Consider the following 25,438-nt stretch of genomic DNA (forward strand, 5'->3'; position numbering starts at 1 on the left):
ACATGGCTGGGTCTTTCAGCATGACAATGATACCAAGCACACTGCCAGGGCAACGAAGGAGTGGCTTCGTAAGAAGAATTTTAAGGTCCTGGAGTGGCCTAGCCAGTCTCCAGATCTAAACCCTATAGAAAACCTTTGGAGGGAGTTGAAAGTCCGTGTTGCCCAGTGACAGCCCCAAAACATCACTGCTCTAGAGGAGATCTGCATTGAGGAATGGGCAAACATAACAGCAACAGTGTGTGCCAGCCTTGTGAAGACTTACAGAAAACGTTTGACCTCTGTCATTGCCAACAAAGAATATATAACAAAGTACTGAGATGAACTTTTCTAATTGACCAAATACTTATTTTCCACCAAAATTAGAAAAAAAATTATTTCCAAATCAGACAATGTGATTTTCAGTATTTGTTTTATCATTTTGTCTCTCATAGTTGAGGTCTACCTATGATGTCAATTGCAGGCCTCTCTCATGTTTTTAAGTGGGAGAGCTTGCACAATTGGTGTCTGACTAAATACTTTTTTTCCCCACTGTAAAAAGAATAAACCTTTCCCGTTTTAGATCAATTAGGAATACCATAATTTTTAATATTTGCCAAATGCCAGAATAATGAGAGAGAGAGAATGTTTTAAGGCATTTTTATTACTTACTGCAAAGTCAAAAGTTTACATACATTACATTAGTATTTGGTACCATTGACCTTAAACTGAATGACTTGGGTCAAATGTTTGGGATATCCTTCCACAAGCTTCTCACAATATTTGGTCGGAATTTGGGCTCATTCCACCTGACAAAACTGATGTAACTGATCCAGGTTTGTAGGTCGCCTTGTTCGCACCTTCCTTTTCAGCTTTGCTATTAAATTTTCATTGGGATTGAGATGAGGGCTCTGTAATGGCCACTTCAAAACATTGACTTTATTATCCTTAAGCCACTTTGTTACCATTTTGGCAATATGCTTCTGGTCATTGTCCATTTGGAAGACCCATTTCTGCCGTAGCTTTAACTTTCTGGCTGATGTCTTGAGATGTTGCTTCAGTATTGGCACATAATCTTCTTTTCTAATGATGACATCTATTATATGAAGTGCACCAGTCCCTCCTGCAGCAAAACAACCCCACAACATGATGCTGCCACCCCCGTGTTTCACAGTTGGGATGGTGTTCTTAGGCTTCCAAGCTTTTCCCTTTTTCTTCCAAATGTAACGATGGTCATTATGGCCAAAAAGTTCAATTTTAGTTTCTCAGACCACAGGACATGTCTCCAAAAATTAAGGTCTTTGTTACTGTATGCATTTGCAAACATTAATCTGGCTTTTTTATGTTTCTTTTGGAGTAATGGCTTCTTCCTGGCAGAGTGGCCTTTCAGCCCATGTTAATACAGTACTCGTTTCACTGTGGATATTGACACAATCTTACCAGCTTCCGCCATCATCTTCACAAGGTCTTTTGTTTTTGTCCTTAGGTTAATATGGACGTCGGACCAAAACACGTTCATCTCTGGGACACAGAACCCGTCTCCTTCCTGAGCGGTATGATGGCTGGACATTCCCATCTTGTTTGTACTTGTGTATAATTGTTTGTACGGATGAATGAGGCACCTTCAGGTATCTTGAAATTGTACCCAAGGATGAGCCAGACTTGTGCAAGTCCACAATTCTCTTCCTAATTTCTTGGCTGATTTCTTTAGACTTTCCCATGATGCGACACAAAGAAACAGTGTGTTTCAGGTGTGCATTAAAATACATCCATATCCAATACATCTAATTAACTCAGATGTTGCCAAAAAACTATCAGAAGCTTCCAAACACATGACATCATCATATGGGCAGGCCAGAATTGTTTAAAGGCATAGTAAGCTTTGTGCAGTAAGTAATAAAAATGCCTTAAAACATTCTCTCTCTCTCATTATTCTGGCATTTGGCAAATATTAAAAATTATAGTAATCTTAATTGACCTAAAACGGGAAAGGTTTATTCTGATTTCATGTCAGATATTGAGAAAAACATGCATATGTGTCTTTTTATATAGTGTATGTAAACTTCTGGTTTTAACTGTATACCCCTTTTTCACATGTAAAGCGCCATGGAATAAATGGCGCTATAATAATAATAATAATAATAGTAACTTTCCATCTCTCCTTCACACAACTGCTGTGATGCATATTGGGAATAAAAATTAGGGAGATCTGATATACAAGCTGAATTATCCATAAAGATCAATGGTTGCCCAATGGTATTTTTGGTGATGGCATGTTGTTATCCCACAGCTTCATACAACGGTATAAAAAATGTAGATCCATGCATTATACATGTTAATGGCAGTCGGTAGTAGACCTATGTAAGGGTATGAGAGTTGCAAAAATCTGGTCATATGTGTTTCACACTGCAGAGCAAACCTAGCCTGGGGAACCTAGCCTGGGGAACCTAGCCTGGGGAACCTAGCCTGGGGAACCTAACCTGGGGAACCTAGCCTGGGGAACCTAACCTGGGGAATCTAGCCTGGGGAACCTAGCCTGGGGAACCTAACCTGGGGAACCTAACCTGGGGAACCTAGCCTGGGGAACCTAACCTGGGGAACCTAGCCTGGGGAACCTAGCCTGTGGAACCTAACCTGGGGAATCTAGCCTGGGGAACCTAGCCTGGGGAATCTAGCCTGGGGAACCTAACCTGGGGAACCTAGCTTGGGGAACCTAACCTGGGGAACCTAGCCTGGGGAACCTAGCCTGGGGAACCTAGCCTGGGGAACCTAACCTGGGGCGGACGAAGATCTAATGAACAGAACATGTCATTTCTCAGACCAGGTAAATCACTGTGAAATGCCAGTGTGCATGAATGGAGAAAGAAGACACTTCACTTACAACTAATAGTGTTCTAAGAAACAAGATGTATTATTTTTTACATTCCAAAACTGTTCTTGTGTGTTTTTATTATTATATATTTGTTCTATCTGTAGTTATTTTTCCTTATTCTTTACTGCTTCACATGTGGCTCATTAATAAAATGCAAATGTCCATAGACATTATTCTAAAAAAAACGGGGGTCCCTCCTCTCGTAGTCCCTTGTGCTGATTTACTGCGGGGGCAGCACTAACCTCTGAGCGGGATATGGTGGCAGACCCTTTACTGCACCCTGTAAGAACACAGCTGTCCGTTTGGCCAGTGAGTATGACTCGCCACTAGGTGGCGCACTATTACAATCCCTATGAAGTAGTTTTCTTTGTGCGTGTCTCTCTGATACAGTACCTGCCAGCAGCACTAGGTGGCGCACTGTAGGAATGGCTGCGTAGTGGAGCAGGAGTTGTAGCGGCGTCCTGCAGACAGTAGCTCCGGACACTGCGTACCCAGCTGCTCCTGCGCCATACCGCCGTCATTCTATCTGTTGCCGCTGGACTCTGAGCTCGTCCCTCCCAGAGGACGCAGACAACCTTCCCTCCACCCTGTGCAGGTGGAGCTGTGCCCGTGCTACTGACAGGAGGAGCTGAACCAAGCAACGGGACACTGTCTCACAGCCTCTCACTGGGGAGCGCAGCATGTCCTGCCTGGTGTCTGCTGGGGGTGATAGTACGGAGGCTGGGAGCTGTCAGAAGTTTGTGCTGAAATCACTGAGATGCCAGTGAGAAGAGTCATCCGGATCTCAGGTAGGCAACCAACAAATCAGTGCCCTGAGTGCCAGCATACCATCTGCACTACAAATGGCAGCACACTCTCCCACCACTGCACTACAAATGGCAGCACACTCTCCCACCACTGCACTACAAATCCCAGCATACCCTCTGCACTACAAATCCCAGCATTCCCCTATAGCCCTGACTACAAATCCCAGCACACTCTCCCACCACTGCACTACAAATCCCAGCACACCCTCTCAGTACTGCACTACAAATCCCAGCACACCCTCTCAGTACTGCACTACAAATCCCAGCACACCCTCTCAGTACTGCACTACAAATCCCAGCACACCCTCTCAGTACTGCACTACAAATCCCAGCACACCCTCTCAGTACTGCACTACAAATCCCAGCACACCCTCTCAGTACTGCACTACAAATCCCAGCACACCCTCTCAGTACTGCACTACAAATCCCAGCCCTGTACTACATATCCCAGCACACCCTTTCAGCACTGTACTACAAATCCCAGCATACCATTCAAGCACTGCACTACTAATCCCAGCATACCCTCCCAGTACTGATCTACAAATCATGGTTTTTACAGTTTATCCTGTTCAGTATAAGGCCCAGCATATCATGACAGTCCTCACATGTTTTTTTGCCATGTACCTGAAACCCTAGTTTATATTCTTTAGCTTTTCCATATTGCCAGTGATTTCTTGCACTGCAAGTCCCAGCATATCCTTACTGCTGGCTCTGTATATCACACTACTGTTATTCTCCACTGTATCTCTGCTCCTCACTACAAGACCCAGTGTTCCTAAATGGCCATTCTGGGCAGCTTTCCCCTCCATGGCAGGTGAGGTGTTGGGTGTCCCTGCAGGTGAGCAAGCTTTCTTCTCCACTTTATGGGCCGGTCAGGATCTGTTATGGATGAGGTGTTCTGTTACTTTCCTGCTGTCACTTGTAGGATGATGTCTGACCACAGATCAGCTCATATGTCGCACCTGCCACCGTCCCAGCATGGCAGAATCACTACACGTACTTTTCCCACTTTCATCTGTCACCCAGTAGGGTTCCACTCTTTCTTTTCATTGTTTTTAGCACAAGCCTGAGAACAAACTTTGCTTTTATGACAGATTGGTTTTCCTTCATCACACAAGGTGAGGAGGGATTGTATGTGAGGCTCACTGTCAAAAATAAGGAATCACTGGTTTGTGAAAAGTATTTCATGGGAAATCTGCTGCCAGGGTGTACTTATTATCCTGGAGTCTTTATAGAGCAAGTGAAGGGGATTTATCCCTTTCTTCTATTGTACTGTATATTTCCTCTCACTATTGGCTGTGAATGTGGTTACTTGAGCTCCCAATGCATTAATGCTCAGGTTTTCTTGTGAAATAAACCCTGAGGATACACAGATTTGCATGGTAATTACAGATTGTAGTGATGATTGCCATTTGTAATCCAGTGGAGTATGCTCATTTTCTCATAAATTTCTTTACTATGATCAGAGAGTGTAAATAGGGATTATAATTCCCTATTATTGCAGCATTTTGTATTTTTGTGAATGTGGCTGAAAAAACCCAAAACATCTCATTTACCAAAATAGCTCCATACACCTTGTGCAGAAAAAAACCTAACGATTTTCTAATTATTTTGTATTTCACCCCTGCCTCAGCACTTGGTAAATTATCAGCCTAGCGATCTGCTTATGGGATAAAATCTGTGTAAACTTGGGCAAACCTATAGAGCATCATGTACTTTCTCTAGTTTTCACTTCTACTCTCTTGCACAGATATGAAAACGAAGGTAACGAACCTGTAGAATGTTTGTTTGTTTTTTGTAAAGAATTTTGTACATTTGCTACATTGTTACAAATTGGCCTGAAGTTGTAAGTTGTGATGGTGATTAGCTAAAGTAGCTCATTCTGTGTTGTCTCATGACTGAAGCTAAGAAGTTCAGTACTTTTATCTTTAAAATATGTGATTTGGCCGAACATGTTAGAAATCAAATGAGTATTAAGCTCAGTGCTGACAATATCTCTTTTCTAGGAATGGCAGATTGCTGGAGGTTCCATGACCTTCATTAGGATTTTGGTGGCTTTTGAAGAATGAACAAACGTTGCTATGGAGGCAGAAAGTGAGGTGGAGTTTCCCAGTGATGTTAAGTTTGTTCCATTGTGGAGGAAAGCTAATTCTCATGTATCGCACGGAGAGGGACTGTACTACAGCCCCAAACCAAGACCACAGTCTTATCAGAGCCCGAATGGATTGCTTATTACTGACTTCCCAGTGGAGGACAAGCAGTGTTTTACAGTGACTCAACCTGCCGAAAGGATTACAACTTCTCCAGAGAGCAGGATACATCACCAAGGAGAAACTTACTTGCACCGTCCTAATGGGAAATTACACCCATCAACATCCCTATCCCTGGAATATGAATCCTTGTCCCCAAGTCGCAGGCGATCATCTCAGGTCTTAAAAGTGGTTTCTAATAATTCTATTACTTTTACTAACGGTGAAAACCTTTCTTCTACAACCCAAAAACCAATGCTTTCTAGGAGGACATCTAGTAATGTGACACTAACTCCTGACCAAGAGAAGATTGTGTTTGGATCCAGTGCTGGACTGGTATCTAATGGGATGGTCACCACTAATAACTGCTGTCAATCTCGGCTAACACAGGACACGGATCTTTTAATTTCAGATTCTTTCCCTAGTTCTCCAAAATCACCTGTAGAAGAAAAACAGCCACTGCAAAGAGTCCCATCCAACCCAGAAAGGCAGTCCATCGTTCTGAGTACAAATAGTGCCGTGTCTCTCAAAGTGGGGGAGCGACAAATCATTCCCAAAGACTTAGCCTCAGATATAAAGTTGGCGGCAAATAAAAATAGCGCACAGAACAGTCAGAACATGGAGCCTTGCAGAAGGTTGCTTAAGACTCGAAGCATGGTAGAGACCAGTACCAGTAGTCGGGTGGCCACTATGGGAGATGGAGATGGAGATGCAGAGACTGAAAGCCCAGGCTCGCTGCGTAGAGGACTTAGGTCCACCTCATATCGAAGGGCAGTAGTTAGTGGTGTTGATTTTAATAATTCATTTGATAGGAAGAAGAATAATAGAATGTCTCAACCAATTCTCAAAGCTGTTGTAGAGGATAAAGAACGATTTTCAAGTTTGGGAAGAATAAGAGTAAGTATTTCTGTCTATGCAATAACTAGTAGTGTTTGACTTCTGTTAATCTATAACTAATCCAATGATAACATGAACCAATGTGTCATCCAGTCCTCATGCTTCATATTTTCTTTATGCCTTGATAATATTTCTTGATTAATGAACTTTGGCTTCATGTTTGCTACTTTTGACTTTTTAAGAAGACCTGAGGCAGAGTCCTGTTGACTGCTTTGCTTGGGCCGGCAGCTGTATTTTGACGGCCACCAACTCTTTAATTTCTCCGTGAGCATTTGCACGAACGCAGTGTTCACTACTGAACCCCGAGGAACGTGCATTGAAAGATTCCGTCCTGAAACTAGCGCCATCATCTGGATGTTCTTTGAGGGCAGAGTTAGCATGCAATTTGTGCGCCCCCCCCAAAGGATGGTATAAATATCCAAATGGCCCTTGGCAGAAAAAAGATTCCCCACCCCTGTCCTAGAGGAATACAGAGGAACTGAGTGTCTAAGAAAAATATGTTCCCGAAAAGTTATATGATGAAGAATACAAGTACTTACAAAAGTAGACAGGGATGTTGACTGATTCTCAGAATTCAGAACGAGGTAAATCTAGTGCCAATATCTGGGGCGAGGGGACTCTCTGATTTTTGAAAGACAGTAGATAGATAATCACAGGGGAAAAACGGGCAAGAAATAAGAGATGAAAACTATAAAGTAACAAAATATTAAATGATTGTAGGTCAAATCTCTAGAATAGTTCTTTCAGAATAGCAGGAGGCTGGAGCGGAAGAGCAGAAGACAGCGGCTGCTAAGAATTTTATTAGGGGCAGAGAACTTGCAGTAGTGATACCATTCCGCTGGTGAAATAAACGTCCCCCCCACCGTGGTATTTTAAGTTATGACACTTTCCTGGTGGTTGACTCACCTATGGTCTCACAATGATGTCTCGACATGGAGTGGTGTCCACTGCAGCCAGTCACTGGCTTCTTTTTGTTACTTTAGAACATTGTAAGGCACTTCATATGAGTATTTCATTACTGTCTGTACGTTTAGCATTCTCGCCTTACTAGTAGAAGCTGTGTCTATTTAAGGAAAAAATAGTGTAGGGCTATGTTCACATGTTGTGTTTTTTGCTGTGTTTCTTAATGCAAATTTTAAGCTGCGTTTTACACTACCAGCCAAAGCTATGAGATTTCAGAAATTTCATGCACACACACTGTTTTTTTCCTGAGTGAATTGGAAAATTGCTGCGTTTTTGAATACTGCAGCATGTCACTTCTTTCAGTTTTTTTGCAGCATTTTTTTCACCCATAGAAAGCAATGAGCAAGTGCAAAAACGCAGTTATCAGGTTTTGCTGTGTTTTTGGTTAGAAAACTCAGGAACAACAGGCACTAAACTGTATCAGCATGCACAAGAGACAAATGCACCTGAACATTGAAGCAAAAAACGCAGCAATACCTTATTTTTTCAAGCAGCTTCTTTATTGCCAAGAGAGCAGGTTTTGCCTGCTGAAAAAAAACGCAGCAAAAACTCAACGTATGAACATATCCTAAGAGGCTTCGTATATCAGTCGTTTGTGTCCCTTCCCTTTAATCACTGATTGGAGCATGCCTGTCCACCATTCATATTTTTTTTACAACAGTAGTCCCCAAGATCTTGCTCTCCAGCAATTGCAAAACTACAACTCCCATTGTGCCCTGATAGCGATGTCTGCGCATACTCAGAGTGCCACAGACTGGAGGCTATGTAGTATGTTGTGTATGTAGCCAGCACTGTCCTCATTGATCCTACGTGTTATTTACTGTGTTTACTTAAGTACATAAGTAACTTCTTATCTCCCTGTTTTCCGTAGTTCGATTGACACTACTATAATACTCACATTTATACCTGTCTTATTTTTTTTTTCTTGTTTTCTGAAGCGCAAAATTCTACGAGGACAAGGGACATTCGATGGAGAAGGTATGTTGAAGGGATGAATTTATGGAACATCAGTTGCTTGCAGCATGAAGGGCTATCTATGACTGTTGGGTTGAACCATCCTCTTCCAGTGGCCAGTTTTGTGTCTTCTCAATCCTGAATTTAGATGTAGTAACTGTTCAGGATGAAAGTAGCCTATCTTTACAGCAGTTGTACCCATCAGACTGTTCAGTGTGGTTTGGGGGTGATCAGATATGACTGCTGATGGCCACTATGTGAACAGTTCGTTATAGAGTATAAATCAGGATTAGATGGCAAAGTTAATGTGTATGGACGACTTAACCTTAACTCCTGATTGATCTGAATGAGCACAGTGCACAGGGTGTGCTTACTTATCAGTAAGTGTATAAGCGAGTACTGTGCACTGTATTACATCACTAGGAGAGTGAGCCAAATCAGATAATGGGACTCGAAGAAGAGAATCTAAAAATATTTCACTGTGCTGACCAGAATAATGAAAAATATTTACCTATGTATAAAAAGACCTCTGGAGGAGAATCGATATGTGTCTTTTGCCTATTTCCATAATAAAAAAATATATACATACACACATTGTTTAACTCCATTGCTGGAGATGCTCAGATATATTAGCTGTGGTAGTGGTGCACAACATTTGCAGACTGGTGGTTAAAAATGCCTGCCTCCACAGAAACGAGAAGCTTTGGTGTGGTCACCCTCTTCCTTCCTAACATATTCATGGACGGCTGCTCAAGAACAAAGTATATAATGTTTATTAGGGAATCTAAAAAGTCTACTGGATAATGTTAATGAGAAATATTGTAAGAGTTGTATTGGCACTGAATTTATTAGACTGCATAGTGAACATATATTTTCAGTTAGTGTTATTTTTGTGCTGGGCAGGGTTAGTGCACCCAATGGTAGGTACACATGAGGAGACATTCCTTCCCTTCTTTAGTTTTGTTTTCAGTCCATATTGTGTGAGTGCTTGTTGTACGGTCAGTGCACTGTGGAACATCGTGTTCAGTGCCCGAGCTGATACACTTAGATCCTTTCTAATTGTGAAACCACCTGGCAGACACTGAAGAGACGCACATAGACAAGACCAGGTCCTGTGTTTTACATGCAGAAAAAAGTCAGGTATATTGTCCAAGTCCTGAATATCCAAGCATCCGTGTTAAGGGCACGGGATAGTGCCAGATTCCCCATAAACCATATCTATAATTATTAGATCTTGGACAGTGTAGGAGGTACCCAGGTTTTATGATGACTGGTCTTGAGGCAACCCATATCCTGTTCACCACTATACAGGCAATATCTTCCATATTATAATTTAAAGAAGCACTCCCATCAACGTTTTATCCTCTTAATATATTGCAGTCATCATATTATATAGCGCTGTGTACTTACAATTGCTCATTTTGCCCTTCTACCCAGTTCTATGTAGAGACTGGAGGTCAATTTTCACTGTATGACTTATCAGTCACTGCAAAAGTCCCTGGCAGGGGGAGGAGCGGAGCAGCTGGGTCAGGAGTTGAAGAGGAGAATGATAAATGCAGGGACAGGAGACTTCTTGTTTCTACATAGAGCTGAGAAAAGAGAAGAATTAGCTGGGTAGAAAGGCAAAATGAGCAATTGTAAGTACACAGTGCTGTATAATATGATGATTGCAATGTGTTAAGAGGATAAAAACTTTGATGGGAGAAGTGCTTCTTTAATGTCTTATACTTCAAATTTACTGTAAGCAACACATGGAGAAAACAGTGGATACAGGCAATATACAGGGCAAACACAGCAACTTCGTACATTTTTTATTTCTCCCATTCAAGTCAATGGGAAAACTGAAGTACTCGTCACTGTCCACCTAATATGTGCGTAGCTGCAGTGTTCTGCTCCATACATCGCTTATTTATGCCTGCTGCTGAATCAGATTTCCTCTGTAATCAGTTGTGGTGGCAGGGTTCATATTGATGATCCATCTTATGGATAGGTCATCATTTGTTTAGCCCTAGACAAATCTTTAATATGAAAAAACATACATAAGCCAAAGAATTCTTTTCTGCTTCCTTTAAAGGGAACCTGTCATCATAAGAAAGCACTATTAACCTGCAGATATGGGGTTAATCTGCAGGTTAATAGCGTTACTAACCTGCCCGGCGCCTGCACTTAGCCGAACGCTGCGGGGAAAAAAATAATTTTATTACTCCCTGCAGCAAACAGATTTCAGCCACGGAGCGGTGCAAGTGCTGGTTCAGTCACAGCTCTGAGTATACAGAGCGGCAGTTGTAAACGCGCCCCCGGCCCTGACTAACAGCCGGCCCCAATGCAGAGCCAATGTTAGTTGGGGCAGGGGCGCGGTTACAGCCGCCACTCTGTATATTCAGTGCGGTGACAACCCACGGCGCCCCCACCCCCACTGATATCGGAACGCTGCCCTGGGGGAATAAAGTTAATTTTCTCCCCGCAGCGTTTGGCTAAGTGTTGGCACTGGGCAGGATAATAACGCTATTAACCTGCAGATTAACAGCATTTTTTTCTGGTGACACGTTAAGTTACCTTGGTCTCCTTGTTGAATGAGCTGTTTTTAGTAGGCCCATGTGGTCTACTAATAGCCATTCACTACATACCTTGAATTTTGGGATTTGTCTCCATCTAAGAAATGGTTGTGTTTTTTGAATAGTGCATAGCTATTTTTACCATCATATCTAGTTTTTTGATAACTGATTGCATGCTTTGTTGTAGACAGAAGCCATGATGTCCATGTGAACCGTGCTTTATAATGTATTACATGTTATGCTCCATAACTTTTGCTGCCCTACTTACATAAATTAGATAATTGTCGGCAAATCCTGATAATTTATGCCAGAATCTACCAAAAATTTAATCTGTAAGGTACAATCTCAGGCCATCATCGGCTGTCACGAGAAACAATGATCAGGCATACTGGATCATTCTGTGATGCAAACACCAATGCAAGATTTTGAGGGTTGCATCCTAGTTTCACACATCCGTTTTTTTTTTTTTTTGCATACGTGAAAAACAATTTTCATTGGTGTTTTGGATCAAATTTTGATCATGTTTGATGAGTGTGTTAGATAATAGGCTTGGCCGGGCTCTTAGATAATAGGCTAGCCCCGGCATCTTAGATAATAGGCTAGCCCCGGCATCTTAGATAATAGGCTAGCCCCGGCATCTTAGATAATAGGCTAGCCCCGGCATCTTAGATAATAGGCTAGCCCCGGCATCTTAGATAATAGGCTAGGCTGGATAAAGACGGCCATATTGAAAATCATGCTCTTCACATCCCCGAGCTATTGTGACTAGCTGTATGTGCAGCTCTTTTGTGCTTGTCCGCATTGTGGACAGGTGCCTGAACTGCCTTTATGGAACACATTTTTCTTGTTTGTAAAATGAACCAGAACTGTGCATGTTGCAATTTATTTAGTTTTTTTTATACTGTTCATTTGGAAAATCGGCTATGTGCACTTACACGCAGAAGGTACGAGGACTGATTATATACGTTCGTCTGACAGAGCAGTTACTATTAGTGTTTCATCAGTTTTTCTCATATGCAAGCTTCTCCAATCAGTCAGTGGAAAGTGGACAGCAGCCATTGTCATCTGTGCCATACATGGCCTACAGACCAAGTATCTGCAAAAAAAACCCCAAAAGAACTGGGCATCTGAACTGCCCAATGGCTACATGTTCTATCCAGGAATAACAGCGTCCAGATGTTACAGCATAGTGGATGGGATTTGTAGAAATCCCATGTCCACTATGCGTCTTTGTGCATCTGTGGCTCACCCATGGATGCTGACTTTTCCAGACCGCAGCATGCCAATTTCTTGTGCGGGTCCCCATGCGGGCTTTCCCCATAGACCTAACCTCTATGAGGAAAGTCCACATGTGAAAAAAAAATAAAATGGCGCCGCTCATTTGCATAATGAGCGAAAGCCACCGGAGGCTATTCCACAGTGTCAGGGCTGCAGGCGGCTCCGGACAGTGTGCACATACCCTAATTACCCTAATAATCCAGAGAAAGTGGTACTGGTGCTTTAAGAGATTATAATCTTTGCATTGTCTTGTGTTGTAGATATTGTTACTGTATGAAGTTACACCACTTTTACTTCTGTTAATTGTAGGCAATTGTGACATGATATCGCCTACTTACTGTTTGAGGTAAATGCTACACAGACTCCATATGTAATCCAGCGCAGCCTGCCATGGTGTGTTCTCGGTGGTTGCTAGGCTTTCACGGCTGCCATACAAACACTGCTGTGAATGTATGCTGTCTAGATATTGGCCGCTTGCCCAAAGACTAAAGTACAAAAAAGTGACAGCCCAATTTGTCACAAAGGTTTTGTTTCTGTTCAGTGCACATGTAGCGCAGCTCTGTGCAGTGCGAGATTTTCTGTAATGACTTCATACTACTCTGCTAATTAATAAATCAGTTGTAAGTTCCTGTTTCATTTTTCCAGCACATCTCAGAAAATGGCTAAAAGTGGTTCCTATGGCAACAACACAACCCTATTTTTTTTCTTAACCTGTTTGGTGCGTGAGGCCGCTGAAAAGAATGTGCAAAAAAAATGTAGTCATTAATTTCCTACTTGTGAGCCGGGGTAAGGGAATAGCAGGGAGGCTCATAATGCCTAATATAATACTAAGTTACCTAAAATTGATTATAAAAAAAAAAAAAAAAAAAAATTTTTAATTTTAACACCAAAATGAAGCTGAGGGTTCCAGCTCTTAAAACCTCTGGTGATATTTGATTCCTGGTACCAATGGGGATACGTACTATAAGGCCAAGTGCGCACGTTGAGTATTTGGTCAGTATTTGTAAGCTAAAACCAGAAGTTGAGTGCAGGTGTTTCTACTATACTTGTCCTCTTATTGTCCCACTCCTGGTTTTGGTTTACAAATACTGAGGTAAAATACTGACCAAATACTCACCGTGGGCACGTGGCCTTACATTGCAACCATCCGAATAAATAGACAACCAGTAGTATACTGTATATACTGCACGTTTCTGCCAGAGAAAGACCTGGCTGTTTGTAAACAGTCCCCACTTCAGCATTAATGGAAGTCTCATAAACAACATATATCACTTATCCACAGGATAGATGATAATTGGATTATTGCTGGGGTCCTGAACGCTAGGCTTCTTCACGGTCACTGGAGCAGGGTCCCAGAGTTCTCAAAACCAGTGTGATAAATGTCCTTATATTATAACTATATGACAGCAGTGAACAATAGTTCATGAACTCCACATTTATAGGAAGCTCTTGTTGGCAGTAGACCAATATGTCTGCCTGCTATTATGGTGTTCAAGAACTAGACTCACAATGGGTAACGCCACTAGTGTATGTCCATTGGGTGGCGAACGACAGCAGCTGAAGCTGAAATAGTCCATTGGCTGCTCTGTGTTTTGTTTTATTCACTTATATAGCTCCATTAATTGCAGAGATCATCATCACTGACCCCATTGGGGCTCACAATCTAGATTCCCTATCAGTATGTCTTTGGAGTGTCAGAGGAGACCCACGCAAACATGGGGAGAATATACAAATTCATTGCAGATGTGGTCCTTGGTGGGATTTGAACCCAGGACCCCAGTGATGCAAGGCTACAGTGCTAACCATTGAGCCACCCTGCTGCCATTTTCATTGCATAAGGAGAAAGGATTACCAGCTTCATGAATAGTTACAAAAATAGGTTTCTTTATTGTGAAAAAAGCTCTTTAAAAACTGATTCCATAGTCACATAGTATAGCCAGGGCAACGCGTTTCGAACGCTAAAGATGCGTTCTTTGTCAAGCATTTTCATTGCCTGAATTCCTCAACAAGTTGGGATATGTGGTATACACTGTATAAGATCCCTGTACTTTTAGTAATGGGTGTGCTTGGTGAATGGGATAAAACTGCAGTACAAGGCACCACCACCCCCAATAGATGAGGACTTGTGGTCCTTTCAGTCAGTTGATCGGCGAAGGTGCAGGGACTTGGATTCCCACCAAACTCCTTTAATTTCCTCACCTACATATAGACCAAACCTCTTTAAATATGAGCTTTTGCTCAGCTGCTGTATAGATTGTGATGGTTTTTGTACCAGGTAACTTTTAGTATCGCCTTGTACCCTACCCTGTTAGTTATATGCATTGAATCCTAAATGTTTTCAGTGCATACCTAGCTTGTTGTATTGAGGACTTATAGTGTGGGCCTTATCTTCATTTGTAAGTACTAATCCAGATGTCAACTCCCCCATCAAAGCCATACATTATTAATACAATGTCCTGCATTTTTATCAGTGTGTACACTCATAGGCGCTGAAGGCTATTTTAATCTTGGCACTGAGCCAGGGAAGTTTCCATAAAGGCTTTCATATTGATACACAAGAAGATGGGAAACAGATGGAACATGCTGCTGAACTCCCAAACTTCTCAGTATTGATGCTGTTTGGACATTTTTTTTTCGAATATAGATTAAAGAACACGTGCCACTTATTAATATATGGCCACCAATTTACTTTCAGAGAATGCCGTCCTGTATCAAAACTACAAGGAGAAGGCTCTAGATATTGACTCCGATGAGGAAGCAGATGGCAGAGAACCTAAAGAGGATCGCATTGTAGTTCTGTATAAACCTCTGAGGTCCACATGGAGTCAGCTGTCAGTGGTAAGAATTTCACATATGACGCATTAACCTCTGGCTGATCAAATTTGATTGTATGAGCACATACAGTGTATAATTGCATTACTTGTTGTATAACCATTGGGCATTAATAGACTGGAGAACACCTGTTAAAATGAAAGGTAATTTTGCTCAACCTACACGTCTGTAGTAGCAATTTACATATAAAGTTGTATTATTGGAATTTTTTCTCCCAAATCAGAGGCCCAATCATGAGTTCAAAAATAGAATGTAAATTGGTGCCGAAAGGTCATGATGATTTGCTCCTTGGTTTTCTTTTAGGACTCCTGTATAAATGCAGGGCTGTAATGTAACCTCAGCTTGGCTACAGTATGTAATGGTGAGTCGTGGGTAGTCTGAGACATCCCCACCTTCCCATGATTGGTTTAGACTGCTGCTCTATCCCTTCCCCTACACTTCAGCCTCCTCCGAATGGCTTCTGTATATCTCAGGCTCACCAAGAAGTTAGCGTCTGGAGAACTTGATTTCTATGACAACATGGGCTGAATGAGTATGAAGTACAGATTACTAAACCAGTGAGACTGCCAGTGAAAAAAATTAAAATTATCAATAAAACTGTCTAGTAAGGGGAAGACTGGAAGGCAGTCTATTGTCATGGGCTGTTTCCCTCTGACCAGTCTTGAGGCATTCCATATTAGTGGTGGTATCTCGACTCGAATGAGTGTATTGTAATAGATGATCTTGCTGAATTTGTCAGAAGAGGAGCTCATTTTTGTATTATTTTGTTCTGTCCAATAGAAGGGAGTCCTGTGCAAGTTATTCCCCTGATATTATTCATATTCATTGATGGGGCTTTTGGACAGGATTTGCTCAGTTGGAACAATTACAATGTGATCATCACTCACCTTTGTCACTGTAGCCACTGAACGATGATGACATGTCAGGATATTTTAGAGTATAAGAGGAAACAGTAACCATATACACTTGCTCAAAAAACTAAAGGGAACACTTAAACAACAGAATATAACTCCAAGTAAATCAAACTTCTGTGAAATCAAACTGTCCACTTAGGAAGCAACACTGATTGACAATCAATTTCACATGCTGTTGTGCAAATGGAATAGACAAAAGATGGAAATTATTGGCAATTATCAAAACACCCTCAATAAAGGACTGGTTCTGCAGGTGGGGACCACAGACCACAACTCAGTACCAATGCTTTCTGGCTGATGTTTTGGTCACTTTTGAATGTTGGTTGTGCTTTCACACTCGTGGTAGCATGAGACGGACTCTACAACCCACAGAAGTTGCTCAGGTAGTGCAGCTCATCCAGGATGGCACATCAATGCGAGCTGTGGCAAGAAGGTTTGCTGTGTCTGTCAGCGTAGTGTCCAGAGGCTGGAGGCACTACCAGGAGACAGGCCAGTACACCAGGAGATGTGGAGGGGGCCATAGGAGGGAAACAACCCAGCATCAGGACCGCTACCTCAGCCTTTGTGCAAGGAGGAACACGAGGAGTACTGCCAGAGCCCTGCAAAATGACCTCCAGCAGGCCAGAAATGTGTATGTGTCTGCACAAACGATTAGGAACCGACTCCATGAGGGGTGGTATGAGGGCCCGACGTCCACAGATGGGGGTTGTGCTCACAGCCCAACACTGTGCAGGACGCTTGGCATTTGCCACAGAACACCAGGATTGGCAAAGTCGCCACTGGTGCCCTGTGCACTTCACAGATGAAAGCATGTTCACACTGAGCACATGTGACAGTCGTGACAGAGTCTGGAGACGCCGTGGAGAGCGATCTGCTGCCTGCAACATCCTTCAGCATGACCGGTTTGGAAGTGGGTCAGTAATGGTGTGGGGTGACATTTCTTTGGAGGGCCGCACAGCCCTCCATGTGCTCGCCAGAGGTTGCCTGACTGCCATTAGGTACCGAGATGAGATCCTCAGACCCCTTGTGAAACCGTATGCTGGTGCGGTTGGCCCTAGGTTCCTCTGAATGCAGGACAATGCCAGACCTCATGTGGCTGGAGTGTGTCAGCAGTTCCTGCAAGATGAAGGCATTGAAGCTATGGACTGGCCCACCCGTTCCCCAGACCTGAATCCGATTGAGCACATCTGGGACATCATGTCTCGCTCCATCCACCAACGTCACGTTGCACCACAGACTGTCCAGGAGTTGGCAGATGCTTTAGTCCAGGTCTGGGAGGAGATCCCACAGGAGACCATCCGCAACCTCATCAAGAGCATGCCCAGGCGTTGTAGGGAGGTCATACAGGCACGTGGAGGCCACACACAATACTGAGCCTCATTTTGACTTGTTTTAAGGACATTACATCAAAGTTGGATCAGCCTGTAGTGTGTTTTTCCACTTTAATTTTGGAGGTGACTCCAAATCCAGGCCTCCATTGGTTAATAAATTTGATTTCTATTGATGATTTGTGTGTAATTTTGTTGTCAGCACATTCAACTTTGTACAGAACAAAGTATTCAATGAGAATATTTCATTCATTCAGATCTAGGATGTGTTATTTGAGTGTTCCCTTTATTTTTTTGAGCAGTGTACATTAGTAATATTGAACCAGGACACTAACAGAAAGCCTGCACTTTATATGGTTTTCTTATTAAGCTTTCAGTGAATAGTACATAGATTTACAAAGACTTTTCATTCTTCTTATATGTCCTGATGAGACACAAATTTTACGTGGCTAAATCTGTATTATCTCTGTGTTATCTGCGTATCTCCGTATCTCCAATATGTGTGTGTGTGATGTGTGCCCCACATATTAAAACACTGGTATTTTTCTACATATATTTTAAACGTTGTGATATCTTAAACACATTATTATTATTATTATTATTATTATTATTATTATTATTATTATTATTAATAATTTATTTTCTCAGCAATGCCACCACATTTATATTTCTTCTGTGCCTGGTAGTCTTTTCTTTGATGCTGGGTAGTTATTCAACTCCTTTTAGACTTGACTTTTTGTGTCCCTGCATTTGTCGACTATACACAACTGTCACAGCTCTCCAAATTATTCACTCTGATCTACTGTTCACGTCATGTGATTTTTTTTTTTCTACTAAATTGCTGTAGAATTTTTGTGCTTTTGCGCCTGCACGTGTTTTATATCAGCTTTAATGCAGCGCACGTACGCCGGGTAGTCACATTCGCTGTACGGTACTTGTGTAGATGTTCTTACTCATTGCTTTGAATCGCCCCTTCGCACGCGTGTTGTCACCTTTAATAAATTATATTCGTCAGAGCATTAGCCATCCGCTTTTCTTCCATTTGAAAAGGATCCTTTTTTTTGCTATCTGGATCAGTTTCAAATGGATGACTACCTAACAGTTGTCGTATCCAGTAGTATATGTTTAAATATTTATTTTTCCATATCCAGTAAGCAAAAAACAGATCCTCTTCAGATGAAAGAAAAAGGGATGGATAATTAACGGATCCGTTTTCCGTAGACTTAAGTGTTAAAAAAAAAACGGATCCAGTTGAAATCAGTTTTTTTTTTCAGCCGGACAAAAGTTGTGTCTGCACAACTTTTTTTGTGAACAGATTGCTGCTGGATCCATTCTAACCGATGATTCCGGGACATGTGAACTTAGCCTGTCTACTCTGCTTTTTGTCTCTTCTTTGGTTTTTATTTACACCACATCTAATGATCACCATCATTTTCTCTTTGTGACTCGGGTTATATATATAACAGTCTCTATCTCTATCTCTATCTCTTATATATCTCTCTATCTATCTATCTGCGGTCATGGCCAAAAGTTTTGAGAATGACACCAAAATTATATTTTCACATGATCTGCTGGCCTCTGTTTTTTATTAGTGTTTGTCTGATGTTTATATCACATACAGAAATATAATTGCAATCATATTATGAGTACCAATAGGTTATATTGACAGTTAGAATGAGTTAATGCAGCAAGTCAATATTTGCAGTGTTGCCCCTTCTTCTTCAAGACCTCTGTAATTCTCCCTGGCATGCTCTCAATCAACTTTTGGACCAAATCCTGACTGATAGCAGTCCATTCTTGCATAATCAATGCTTGCATTTTGCCAGAATTTGTTGGTTTTTCTTTGTCCCCCCGTCTCTTGATGATTGACCACAAGTTCTCAATGGGATTAAGATCTGGGGAGTTTCCAGGCCATGGACCCAAAATCTCTGTTTTGTTCCATGAGCCATTTAGTTATCACCTTTGCTTTATGGCAAGGTGCTCCATCATGCTGGAAAAGGCATTGTTGGGCGCCAAACTGCTCTTGGACGGTTGGGAGAAGTTGCTCTTGGAGGACATTCTGATACCATTCTTTATTCATGGCTGTGTTTTTAGGCAAGACTGTGAGTGAGACGATTCCCTTGGCTGAGAAGCAACCCCACGCATGAATGGTTTCAGGATGCTTTACAGTTGGCATGAGGCAAGACTGGTGGTAGCGCTCACCTATTCTTCTCCGAATAAGCTGTTTTCCAGATGTCCCAAACAATCGAAAAGGGGATTCATCAGAGAAAATGACTTTGCCCCAGTCCTCAGCAGTCCACTCCCTGTACCTTTTGCAGAATAACAGTCGGTCCCTGATGTTTTTTCTGGAGAGAAGTGGCTTCTTTGCTGCCCTCCTTGAAACCAGCCCTTGCTCAAAGAGTCTCCGCCTCACAGTGCGTGCAGAAGCACTCACACCAGCCTGCTGCCATTCCTGAGCAAGCTCGGCACTGCTGGTAGTCCGATCCCGCAGCTGAAACAGTTTTAAGATACGGTCCTGGAGCTTGCTGGTCTTTCTTGGGCGCCCTGGAGCCTTTTTGACAACAATGGAAGCTCTCTCCTTGAAGTTCTTGATGATGCGATAGATTGTTGACTGAGGTGCAATCTTTGTAGCTGCGATACTCTTCCCTGTTAGGCCATTTTTGTGCAGTGCAATGATGGCTGCACGTGTTTCTTTAGAGATAACCATGGTTAACTGAAGAGAAACAATGATACCAAGAACCAGCCTCCTTTTAAAGTGTCCAGTGATGTCATTCTTACTTAATCATGACTGATTGATCGCCAGCCCTGTCCTTATCAACACCCACACCTGTGTTAATGGATCAATCACTAAAATGATGTTAGCTGCTCCTTTTAAGGCAGGACTGCAATGATGTTGAAATGTGTTTTGGGGGTTAAAGTTCATTTTCTGGGCAAATATTGACTTTGCAAGTACAGTAATTGCTGTTAAGCTGTTCACTCTTTGACATTCAGGAGTATATGCAAATTGCCATTACAAAAAATGAAGCAGTAAACTTTGGAAAAATTACTATTTGTCTCATTCTCAATACTTTTGGCCATGACTGTGTATGTGTGTGTGTGTGTATATATGTATGTATATATATATATGTATATATATATATATATATATATATATATATATATATATATATATATATATATATATATATATATATATATATATATATATATATATATATATATATTGCCCATTACTCTAATGGTATCTTTTTACTCTGTGCATGTATTTTTTTCATTACCCATATTATTTTGGTTTTCCCTTATTAAGAGCAATCACATTTACAGTATTTCACTATTGTGCTGATACATTTGGGCTTATTTTTCAATTCTTGCATGTTATAAATCCCACACTTTACATCTTATGCCCATGTATTATTGTTTGGCATAACTTAATGGAATTATTATATTGCCTGTATTTATTAAATGGTTATGACTAATTTTGGGGCATTTAATGTGTGGGTGGATTTACCTTAGAATTTAGACACTGTATTATAATGCAGAGCTGGCGGGAGTATTCCCTTATTCCAGGGCCCTCTGGTTGGTACTAGTGAATTATTTTTAATTGTATTTTGTCTTGGGATAATAAATAAATCCTACCTTTTTATTGTTGATCCTTGCTGTTAACATACTGCTTTTTCTTGATTATTGCACTGTCTCTCCAGAAATAGCACAATGCACACTTTCAGCTAGATGGGGAGAATTCCTGCAATAATGTATCCTGTTATGATACTTAAAAGGGACAGCATTTTATAGATCCAGGGTTGGCGTTCGACATTAAGTCTGTAAATCCAAAACATTGCAACCCGACAGCTACAGTAAAAGTGACTTTTCTTCAAGTAGCGACTGTGGAAAGACCATTCAGTAGTAACTAATGAGCGCAGAAAAAAATGAAGGCGCGCCAGTCAACTGAATGGGAAGTGGAGTAAGAATTGAAATGATTGCCATCAGGTCTTTACTTATTGTGGGGGGAACCGATCCTCTGACCCTCCCATATCCCAGATCGCCTTTTGACACCAAAACTCGTAACCATTAATAGTAACCAATGCCAGTCATTTAAATTTTTACTCCACTTCCCATTCAGTTGGCTGGCACTTCTTCGTTTTTTTTCATTGCTTATTAGTTATCCATACGGCATCTAGTTTTATTGTGGTGCCTGGTAGTGGAAGATGCATACGGGATTCTGTGGGTCTTATGCAATTTTTGTGAGTGGTGTTCCCTTCACTCACATAGTGTAAGTTCCATGTTGAGACCCTATCACAATATTTTATCTGTTTATTGGTGGGATCGGAGGCGCTCTGTAATAGCTGTTTTCTACTTTTTTTTTCTTTTTTTATGTTTTAATTCTGAAAGTAGTGGCTTATTTTATGTTTCATAATAATTTCTATGAATATATAATTGATATTGACTTTTAAAGGAGCGTAATGACATATTCTTTATTTTTCTAAGCTTTTATTTTGTCTATTATACTGTATATTAATATATCTCCGTTCTAGCTCATAGAGGGGTTTTGAGTGGGGCCCCTTCTCCCTCTATATGTCCATAAGGGATTGTACCAACTTGGCTGATTATTGTGAGTCCCACTGCTGCAACCTGCAGTGATCTTAACTGAGCAGTGGTTGACCAACACAAGTCATTTCCCTACTTTATTTTCTGTGAGACGGCCATATCTAGCCCAGCACTGTACTTGGATATCCTCATCCGTCCCATAGACAATGAATGCAGTGGTGGTGCTCATGCACTTACATTCAAATGAGACACTTCCAAGCCCCATTCTCAGGATCAGTGCAAGTCCCAGCGGTGAGATCTCCCAGCGATTATCGATATATCACACAAGTTGGGACAATCCCTTTAACAGACCTTTAAGTCAACCAGTAATCTGCTTGTGAATCCTTAGACATCCGCTATTGTAAAATGGCCCTGGTCTTCTGATAAACTGACAAAGATGTCACATTGAATATTTTGTAAATGCTAGAGAGGAGGCATAGTGGTAATAACGTCAATACACTAACTAGGATTGAATTAGAATTGGCACGATCACTGTCAGATGTTTTGATAAGGGGCAACCCCTCCCACAACATGTATTGCATGATAGATCCACCTTCAGATGGAGGGTATGTATCAATCTGTTCTGCACATATGTACTATGGAGTGGAGTTGCGGAGGATCAAATGGCTGTGCTGCTGATCAGTAGAAATCCTCGGAATCTGAGGAGTAATTTTTAATCTTTATTGCAGTTGACAGACTACGCGTTTTTGGGGTCGAACCAATCCCTTCCTCAGATCTATTGTATGATCCTCCGCACCTCCATTGCATACTATTTTGAATATTTTAGGATTTATTTTTTTTAAGTAATTACCCAGAGGAGTGAAACTGCAAATAGCAAAGTCTTAGAAGTATAAAGTAAAAATATACTATCTTTAATAAACTACCAAGCACAAGGTGTGTGGCCTGCAGTTATACTTTGATTACTTACAAGTTTTCTCATAATTTGGAATAAAAAAAAAAAGTTCTAGTAGATGACGGATTTTTAGACAGTTTACCCAGAATCGGAGCACTAACCCTTTTTCCCATCATTGAATCAATAGAGGTTGGCCTAGGTTGCATGGCACCCATCCTTTGTCCCTCTACACACCACAAAGTGAGTCTTTGTAGATGGAGGGGAGGGTGCAGCCACATGCTGGGGAGAGCAGCGGGAGACCTCGGGAAGTTCTGTGGTAGCAAAGAGAAGTTTTAGTGTTCACCTTTCAGTCTGCGTAATGGTTTTTGTTAACGGGTTATTGAAATGCTGAGACCATTGGAAGAGGCTTCTGTTTTAGTTGAGCAGGAGCCAATCTTTTCATTCTGTGTGCTGGGCTTAGGCGGGAAAACAGCAGCTACAGATGTGAGACGTATGTTAACTATCCTTCATTTCTTGTGTCACTCGCTGTGCAGTAGACTGCTTCTTTACTTAGCTAAGTTCCTTTCCTTTATACATTGATAAAGCAGAAATACTTGTACCATAAGGTGAGTTCATTTATGTTTGGGAGAAATATATGTAGCAAAACCCCTACTGTAAAGTAGTGCTTATTATTAAATTATGGCACCTACATGGGGTGCAGCGGAATTCAATAATGGTGGGACTTACTATCACTAATTATTCAAATTCATTTTCCATGACATGGGAAAGCTTTAAAGAGTAACCGTTGTGCTATTTTATTTTATTTTTTCCCATGAGTCAATAATACAGGTGGGAAGGAGAAATTTTCATATATATCATTAGAAAAATCATCTTTTTTCTTGGTGCTCACAATGTTCTGTGGAGAAATGTAAATCTGTTTTCAGGAGAACTGTCTGCCTCTGGCTCCTCCCTCTTCCTGTCTCCATGGAATCTTATAAGCACCAACTGACATTGTCTATCTCAGTAATGTGAAAATTTGCCTTTTCTGGATACAAATTTTACCCAGGAATTGGGAAAGAATGAAGCAGATTTCTCTGATAAGATATATTATAACATTGCTTATTTTCATGTGTACTATTAATTTATAATATAAAAGTAAAACAACATTTACTCTTTAGTTAAAGGGGTTATCCAGGATTATGTAATTTCTTTACTACAGGCCTAAGAACTAACAGACAGGTAGTTGATAACTAGATGCCTGTTGTAACTCTGTCAATACAGAGCGGTCACATACTGCTAATGCTGGCTATTGGGTGGCTTCCGCTGACATCACAAGGACAGAGAAGTGGCTTCTCTTCCTCTTTGCTCTGTTGACGATGCGTGACTGGCGATGTCATGCCTAACTGCAAGGAGCCGGCTGTCAATCACCATGACGTTGGCAGTCATGCCCCATCAACGGAGCAAAGTGGAAGAAGAGGAGCTGCTCTGATGATGTGGAGCAGCTGATTCGCCTCCAGGAGCGGTCAGTGAAGGATCTGAGTCGGCGCCAGGAACAACAGTCAGGTAATTAGCAACTACCTGCCTGTTAGTTTTTCTGCCCAGAGTAAAAAAAATTAAAAATAGTCCTGGATAACACCTTTAATTTAAAGTGTAGATTTTAGATGGCGTTGGATATTTATGGAAAGCATCAACCCTGGTCATCATTATGTATAAATGCATATAGTCATTATTACAAAACTATTATTTAAAGTGAAACAGCCCAAGCACCTGCTAAAAAATATCATTATTCTAGAATAAAATAATTCTCAAGTCACAATCACAGTACATTTACAATGTATGATTCTAATGCTGAAGAGAAAACGCCTTAAATTCAATCTGTTAAGCTCGTTTTAATCCAAGTTTGGGCTCAACATTCAGTGAAAACTTTCCCAAACAATTTTTGGCACTTATTTGTAATAGTTGACTATACATGTTAGTACAGACGAATAAAAGGTATACGACTTAGGCAGGCCAAAGTAATTTCCATTATACACTCTTATAGCTTGTGTCTGTCTAATAATATACTGCGCGTTACAGTTCCTGGCATGTATGCCGAATGTAGCGCTAAAATGTGATGTGAATAGAGCCTTGGGTCCCTTCTTAGTTTTAGCTGGCAAGTAAATGTTCAGAAAATCTACTTCAGTCTGTAAGTTGTCTAGCTCCAATGTTTGGCTACTAGCCATGACATTTTACATGTATGTAGAAAGGTGCACACTGAATGCTATCAACTTATGACATATGTTTCATTGGTTTATTAAGTAAAAATAAAGAAATAGAGTTTGTATGCATTTAGTAAGGACAGATGTTCCCATAGCCGTGCAGCCACCTGTGAGTCCAAATGAAATCTAATGCTTGAGGT

General features: G+C 41.2%; 1 protein-coding gene across 1 annotated transcript in view; it reads left to right on the forward strand.

Moving 5' to 3' along the window:
• Positions 1–3,260: 3,260 nt before the first annotated feature.
• ARHGEF26 (Rho guanine nucleotide exchange factor 26) overlaps positions 3,261–25,438 on the forward strand; it is a 160,576-nt gene continuing 138,398 nt past the window's right edge. The window contains exons 1-4 of the mRNA XM_073674753.1: positions 3,261–3,636; positions 5,661–6,800; positions 8,702–8,741; positions 15,246–15,388. Coding sequence (XP_073530854.1) covers positions 5,736–6,800; positions 8,702–8,741; positions 15,246–15,388 — 1,248 coding nt within the window. The 5' untranslated portion in view covers positions 3,261–3,636; positions 5,661–5,735. The remainder of the gene's footprint in view (positions 3,637–5,660; positions 6,801–8,701; positions 8,742–15,245; positions 15,389–25,438) is intronic.

The sequence above is a fragment of the Phyllobates terribilis genome, unplaced genomic scaffold (genome assembly GCF_046119375.1).
Source record: "Phyllobates terribilis strain yellow unplaced genomic scaffold, ASM4611937v1 Scaffold_3__8_contigs__length_932513732, whole genome shotgun sequence".
Taxonomy (NCBI): Eukaryota; Metazoa; Chordata; class Amphibia; order Anura; family Dendrobatidae; genus Phyllobates; species Phyllobates terribilis.